Below are 8,197 nucleotides of genomic sequence, written 5' to 3' on the forward strand. Positions count from 1 at the left end.
TAGGATGATGTTGGCTGTTGGCTTTGTATAAATGCCCTTAATTATATGGAGGAATTTCCCTTCTATTCCTATTTTGTTGAGAGTTTTTATCATGAATTTGTGTTGGATTTTGTCAAATGCCTTTTCTGTATTGACTGATAAGATCATATGGTTCTTGTCTTTTGTTTTATTTATGTGATGGATTACATTGATTGTTTTTCTAATGTTGAACCATCCCTGCGTACCTGGTATGAATCCCACTTGATCATGTTGAATTATTTTTTGATATGTTGCTGAATTCTATTGGCTAGAGTTTTGTTGAGGATTTTTGTGTCAGTATTCATGAGGGATATTTGGTGTGTAATTTTCTTTTTTTGTGGTGTCTTTACCTGGTTTTGGTATCAGGATTATGATGGCTACGTAGAGGGAGTTTGGGAGTATTCCATCCTTTTAGCATAGAAACATTTTTAACAAAGGAAAACTGCTTTGAGGAATCGGTGAAAAACTCTCTTAGCTGATATAAAGGTAGGTAAGTAGGTAGGTTAGTGGATAGCTGCCGTTGAGTTGACTCTGACTCATGGCAGCCTTATGTACAGTGGAACAAAATGTTGCCTGATTTTGTATCAAACTTACAGTTACTAGTATGTTTGAGTTCATCATTTCAGCTCTCATGCCAATCCATCTTACCAAGGGTCTCTTGCCTTCCCTGGCCCTCTACTTCACCAAATGTGATGTCCTCCGCCAACAATTGCTTCCTTCTGGTGATGTATCCAAAGCAAGTAAGTTGAGCAATGTACTGTTGTGACCCATAGGGTTTCACTGGCTAATTTTTGGAAGTAGATCACCAGGCCTTTCTTTCTAGTCTGTCTTAGTCTGGAAGCTCTGCTAAAACTTGTCCACCATGTGTGAGACTGTTGCTATTTGAAATACCAGTGGCATAGTTACCAGTATCACAGCAACATGCTAGCCACCACAGTATGACAGACTGACAGATGTTGGCAGTATAAAGGTGATACAGTATTTATCAGTGATGTTAAGTGTTAATAAAAAGAATATAAAGTTATAGTTTGGATAGTCTACAAGGACTCTGATTTCTTAATTGATTTAAACTATTCATTCAACCCCATTAACCAAGCAGATACAATCATTTGATGATTTTACAGATCATAAAATACATCAAGTGTTACTTAAATGTCTACCAGATTTTAATTTGTATATTATTTTATATTATTTTTTGGGTAGGTTCAAAAGACTTACAGAAGATACTGCAATTTAAACAAAAATGTCTTACATACCGAAACCTAAAATCAGAGTTGGAAAGCTGTTTTCAAATATTTTAGCTATTCCATGTATAGAATAAAATTATATTTTACTCTTTTTCTATCCCTGTTCCTTTTCCTTTCTGTTTTGAGCAAATTGCTGTAGTTTAGTATTTGGTTTACCGACTTCTACCTTATCACTTACAATAACTTTGGGTTTCATGTTGTTTAAGGTTGAGCTTAAAGGACTTTGGTTACTACTTTAAAAAATCTTCTGGTATCATAAATTAAAATTTACAGTTTTAAGAGCTGTTGGTTATATGTCATATTAGTCTTAAAATTTTCCGCAAATGTGGATTTTTTTTTTTTAAACTTCTGGCATTTTCATTTTAAGATATTATTAGTATACCCTCTGTTTATTGATGAGGGGAAGAGCAAGGATAAGTTAATTTTGATTTTCACTTTTTAATCAGTATTTTTTTGTATTCATTGTTTAAAAGCAACAACAAAAGGATTACAGATGAATGCTTCAGTTTAAGAATACTGACATTTCAAAGTTATCATTTGTCATTAAAGATTGTTTTAACATCACACGCAACTTGTTCACTGGGCTATTCATTTGAAGAAGTTGTTTCTTGATATATTACCTCTTTCCTATCCAGATAACAAGTAGAATTTTAGGATCTTTTAAATTCTAGCTAAGCTAGAGTTATAGTGATAGCTTCAATACTATGTACAGTATTATGACTTGATTTCTTTAAATATGTATTTTGAAATTATAAATGCATTCTAATTTCAATGGTTTAATATCTTGCAGTTCATTTTCAAGTATAATTTGAATACTCTAGATATTCTTATTAGAAAAGTTGAATTTTTTTTTTTTTGGAACGTAAAATAGGGTCAGATATCAACCTATGTATTAGGGCTTTTAACTGGTTCAGTCATGGCCAATGAAGTGAAATGGGAAGAGACCTGAATTTTTAAAATTTGAGTGATCTGGAATGATAACCGGAATGGAAAAAATTACAGGTCAAAGCCCTGGAATGGGAGTGGAAGAGGCATATAGTGAGCCCTTTCAGGAGCCTGATGCTTGAGATTGGATTATTGGCAGGACTGTTGAGAGCGACACACATTCAAAGCGGCATAGTTGGCCGCCATCCTTGAGCAGGTCACCACTTTTTCCAACTCTGCTCAAAATCTGTCAGGCAAGAGATTTAGTTGCTGTTCTACGCGTATGCTATGCTTGTTTTCTAAGAGGGAGATTACGTTTCTAGCAGGACTTCGACCTGTGATTTTTCCCATTCTGTCTATTGTGTCGGTTCACCCAGATTTTGAAAATGCAGGTCTGTTCCAGTTTCTCTTCCTCGGCCATGACTGAACTGGGAAGAACTGGTTCGAAGCCATGCTATATACTGAACATTAAATCTAAGCAATTGGTAGTCTCATACGGCTTGAAATTGCGTTTCAGCTACATTTGTGAATGATTTATCTTAGCTCTTTAAGATATACGGATTTATAGGACTTTCCTTATTAAATGCTGATAACACTCTTTTCATGGCATCCATTGTCCAAATTACCCATTTTTTCTACACTTGGCATTTTCAGTTGGGGATAGACTAGTGAGTAGAGCCAGGGTCCAGCTCTGGCTTAGAACTATGTAATATCTCTTTCACGCCTAAATTAACCTTCAGTTTGGGCCTGAGAGGGCCCAACTTCCACTGGAGCTAGGACAGTGTCACTGGCCCCTGTGCTGCTCACAGTTGGATGGGATACCTCAGCCCTAACTTTCTGGTTCAGATGTTTAGAACATGCCTGAGCTTCTAGCAGTTTTCAGGTAGGTGATTCCCTCATAAGAGAGCATTAAAGAAGGTTTATTTATAATTCAAGAAACTAAAATTTTCTCTCTATATTATACAATTTAACTTTATTTTATATCCTCTAGTTACAGTGGATCATATGCATAGTTGCATATTTTGATTTGGGAAACATGTTTTGTTTTATATGTTATACTTGCTATTTAAAGAAAGCTGTGTAAAAAATAAGGAATTGCTTAAATGCATTATTATTTGATTGAATTATTCTTTATTAAAATTAAAGTCTTCGTAGTTATCCTTATGAATTTTAATTGAATGTAGTATCAAATAGTCTAACCAGTGATCTGTTGGTGTGATGGCCTAATGGCAAATAAAGTCTTTGTACACAAGTTTATAATCATTGGAAAATCTCATGTTAGGAAGAGTCCTTTGAGTACAACTGTAAAAATTGTAGAGTAGAAATTGCGTATGAAATGCATGGCCTCTAATATTTTTCCTGTTTAAGCCTTCCCTTCTCCTTTGTTAAATAGCGTAGCATTATTTCCCAAAAGTGCCACATCATTTCACTGCATGCAAGTTTAAGTTGAGGTTTCCTCAAAATTTTTTAGGTGAGTACCCAGAATATGAAGATGGGTGGGCTGCCGCGTACAACACCTCCAACTCAGAAACCCCCCAGCCCCCCTATGTCAGGGAAAGGGACACTTGGGTGAGTATATTACTAAGTAATAATTGAAAACCATTTAATGTAGTGAAAACCAAACACTGTATAGTTAAATTGTTTTTGAATATTGGAAAACAGAACATTTCCTTCCTAGGATTATCTTTTTTGTGTGTAATTTTCCGCTTTCTCAAGAAAGCCATTTTTATACTTTAAAAGGGTTTGGTTTTAGAAATTGTTTTTCTAATGAATTTTAAATGTGAGGGAAAATTCAGTCCCAAGTTCATGGCTTATTATAAATTGCTCTCTAATTCCGATTTTTTTCAGAAATTTTTTAGAGTCTTATTACACTTGAACTTTACTGTTCTTCTGAAGAAGGCTGTGTAGATGATAAAATTCTGTGTAACTTCTGTTGTTATGAGACTGTTGAGCTTTATTTAGTTTAGTGATGCCGAATTTCGGGCTCTGGATTTGACTTTTGGCAAAAATGGTCAATTAATGGAAAAGCTTACTGTTTTACTTCTGATAGCATCATGGTAGTTTATCGTGGTTTATCATGATTGAGATTTGTGACTGGGTGGGTGGAATACAACCCAGAAGCCAGATGACTAAAGTTCTGGTGTAGTTCTGTTGCTCACTCTGTGGTCTCACATAGTCATCCTCTCAGCATTTCAGTGTTTTCATCTGTAAAAGGGGGTAATATTTGTCCTCTATCAACCTTTCAGGGACACTGTACCATGAATTGGATTTTTTAAAAATATGTAAGACAAAGACAAAATGCTTTGAGAACCATTGGCTTTATGGTCTATGCTTAAAAGTTTTTAATTAACAATCTTGATTTTGGCCCCCTCACCAAAAAAAAAACCTGCTGAACCACAGTGGATCAGGACAGGTCAAAGATGAGTTGAAATACAAAGGAGGATAACGTTGGAAGAGGAATTATAGTTAGGATGGAGGGAGACAAAAGAACAAAAGTGAATTACAGACAGGAATAGAATGGTTTTATTTGGGGTAGACAAAAAATTCTTAGAGAAAGAAGAATCTAGTGGATCAAGTGAGATTTGAACTGCAGGGTAGAATGGTTTTAAATCAAGATTGTAGCAAGGTAACCTACTGTAGTCTCTAGTGAAATAAAATTTACTGTTGCTTTCAAATTTTGAAGAGGTACTAATATGCCAGTATTTTTTTTTTTTTCCATGTGTATCAGCAAGGGTCTGCAGGATCCTTGGAGACCAGAATTGCTGAGCACCGCACAGCCGGTTGATGGTCACAGCCTGGCTTTTTCACATAGTCTTTGCCTAGCCACCATGATTTGTTCTCTGCCCCTCATTGTTTACCGTTCTTTTATCATTGCCTTCACTATACAGTCCTCAGTTAGCAAAGAGTTTTTCCCTGGATAAACAGAACATTTTTATTGTCTAGGAAAAATGATTTGGAAATCAGATGTTTGGAAATTAATCAGTTTCCTGTTTTTTTGGTTTTTATATTTATAATTTCAGAGATGTCTAAACTTTTTAGTATTGTAAATCCAAATTGTTAACATTCCTTTTTCTTTGACCCTGTATCACATGCAGTGCCCCTTATTTATTTTTAATTACTAATATATGTATGCATGTATTTATGCAAGGAGACTTTGAAGGTAGTAGAGTGGATGGGGTCATTGAGTGAACTCATTCAAAATCAGTGAGCCATAACTTGAGTGGCCCAGGAGAACAATCTTTAAAGGAACCCTGAGAGTCTTTTGGGAAGTGAATCACTGAGAAATACGAAAGTCAAATGAGCAGCATCACTTTAGGAAAAGAAAACTTTTTTGTTTTTACACCTTGAGGTGCCAGTTTTTATTCTTTTGAAATCCAGCATCTCACTGTCAGTTTCATGTTAGTTGTTTATCATTGTTACAAAGAATTGAGGAAACTTAAAGATAGATGAGAACTAATTTAGTAATCGTTAATATTCCAGTATGGATTCTACTTCCTATTTCCTTTCTTACTCTTATCCTTTTCCTTTGAAAGGAAATTTTGAGAAAAAGAGGGAAATACATGTTAATAAAATCCAGTCTGGTTTGTACTTTATAGTTCGAAGTAAACAAAGTAGAAGGTCTTGGGTGATCTTTATCTTTTTCCTTTTAAATATTGAACTATGAGGAGGGTAATAGGAAAGAGAGATGAAAGTAGAAGTTGAGGGAGAAAAGTAAGGTTGTGAAATGGAAGGAGATAAGGTTAAATTGTGTATTTCTGTGTACAGATATAGTTTAATTTCTATGTATTATATAGAAAGAAATGAATTGTTATAGCTGATATTGATCATCACTGGGAGTTGTAGAGCCAAATTCTAGATTTGTTTAGCCCATCTTTGAGTATCTTTGGTTAGGGGAGATGCATGAAGAGGATAATTGATGTATTTATGCAGTGCAGTTTAGAGACTTTGACATGGTACTAAAATAATTTGAACTTCTAAGAAAAAAGCAGGGTCTGGGAAACATTACTTTAAGTGGTGTGTTCTCTGAGAATGAATGAACAAAATTGCATTAGCACGGGGAAATGAGGTTGGAGACTAAAAAACAATACTCCTCAAAACCCTAATGGTGGAGAGTAATGCTTTAGGAAAGACTGAAAATTGGTAGCTGGGGTATATTAAAACACATTTTTCTATCTTTGATTACAAATTGTATTTCACTACTGGGCAACTCTTTGAATTTATTGTGCCGAAATTTGCCTAATCACACAATACATACGCTCTTCTTTTTGTAGGCGGCACTCCCCCTATCGCACACTGGAGCCAGTGCGTCCTCCAGTGGTACCAAATGATTACGTCCCTAGCCCAACCCGTAATATGGCTCCCTCGCAGCAGAGCCCTGTGAGGACAGCTTCTGTGAATCAAAGAAATCGAACTTACAGGTATTTTCTCTACCTCAGTGCAAACTGTGATGGTCATAGTACCATAATCTGTTCAAATAACTTCAGTTAAACCTCTTTCATTTTCCAAGCACTAAGTTCTTTTCCTCACTCTGCTCCCCCAAACCTCATCTGATTTCCACCTCTCTCTCCTCATGTTCTGATGCAACTTTGAGCTGTCAAGAATTTGAAAAAGGATAGACATATTGAACTGCAAACTTTTCTACAAGGTTTATAGTTTAGTTGACCTGAAAGAAAATTATGGACCAGATGTGGGAAATTTCAAGTTGTTTTTTGGTGGAACTTTACAGATGAAAAACTATACACAATAAAATATTAGTATGGGATAATACATCAAGATATCATTACAAATTAAAATTAATCTGTTTAGGAAAGTTATGTTTTTATTACAAAGAAGTATCTTCAGATAGGCATTAAACTAGAGTAGAAGGTAATATTTATTATGTGTTGAGCCCCAACATTTGTCACTTATATTTATGGAGAAATTTTTCATTTTTCCTAATTTCTTTAATATGTGTGTATTAAAATATGGTCAAAACCTACTTTATTAAGAAATTCTTATTTGAAGTGGAGGGCTTTTGTATTTTTTTGGTAGCTATATTCATTTCAGAAAATTTTGGGAAATACTGGTGATATCTTACTGTCTATAAATATTCATGTTTTGGTGGCTCTTATTTCTTTAGCAGCAGCGGGAGTAGTGGAGGAAGCCACCCAAGTAGTCGGAGCAGCAGTCGGGAGAACAGTGGAAGTGGGAGTGTGGGGGTTCCTATTGCTGTTCCTACCCCATCTCCTCCCAGTGTCTTTCCAGGTAAAACATTAATGGTGCTTCATCTTCACTTGTCCTTTCTAAATCTGAATTCAGTTTGTGATTGAATTACAGTGGGCTTTCTTCATCATCAGGATTTTTTTCCCTCTAGGACTCCATAAATGTTGGGAAGTCTTTATGCATGTGTTATCTTTAACCAAGTGATTTGTAAGTCTGCTCTCTGCATTTCTCTGTTAGTTGGTTTTATGCCTTTGGTGCAGTGGCTCAGTTGGTGCTTGAGATTCCAGGTACCAACCACCGTGGTATGAGTAATATGTTTAATTCCTACGAGTATTGTGACAGTGCATGTGTCATTCTCACACAGTTGGTACCTACTGTGAAAATCATCTTGGTACACAAAGGATTAGACAAATATAAAAGTAATCTGAACTGTTAAATTTAGTGGGCTATTGGAACTTTATAGTCTCTGACATGGTACCCTCTTTTCTCTGAAGCAGAAAAATGTGCTTATCTGTTCTGAGGACACACAAAGTTAAAATTTAGTTTTAAAAGCATGACACAAAAGAGATAAGGATACAATATTACATGTTTAATTTACTTGAAATAACAAGTAGATAATACCTTTTTAAAAAATCATGAAAAAGAGGGTTTTTTTTATTTTTTAACTTGGTAAGATAGTTATGTCTGGAATACATATTTATTTTCTGATTTTTTTTTTAATTGTACTTCAGGTGAAGGCTTACAGAACAAATAGTTTCTCATGAAACAGTAGTACACATATTGTTTTATGACATTGGTTAACAACC

The 8,197-nt window shown here is 35.0% G+C and overlaps 1 protein-coding gene across 3 annotated transcripts in view; it reads left to right on the plus strand.

Moving 5' to 3' along the window:
• ABI2 (abl interactor 2) overlaps positions 1–8,197 on the plus strand; it is a 136,076-nt gene that overhangs the window by 101,326 nt on the left and 26,553 nt on the right. For all 3 annotated transcript variants that reach the window (XM_004378246.2, XM_004378248.2, XM_012556053.2), the window contains exons 4-6: positions 3,661–3,758; positions 6,461–6,607; positions 7,309–7,433. In XM_004378246.2, the coding sequence (XP_004378303.1) occupies positions 3,661–3,758; positions 6,461–6,607; positions 7,309–7,433 (370 nt within the window). The remainder of the gene's footprint in view (positions 1–3,660; positions 3,759–6,460; positions 6,608–7,308; positions 7,434–8,197) is intronic.

The sequence above is a fragment of the Trichechus manatus genome, unplaced genomic scaffold, assembly GCF_000243295.1.
Source record: "Trichechus manatus latirostris isolate Lorelei unplaced genomic scaffold, TriManLat1.0 scaffold00056, whole genome shotgun sequence".
Classification (NCBI taxonomy): domain Eukaryota; kingdom Metazoa; phylum Chordata; class Mammalia; order Sirenia; family Trichechidae; genus Trichechus; species Trichechus manatus.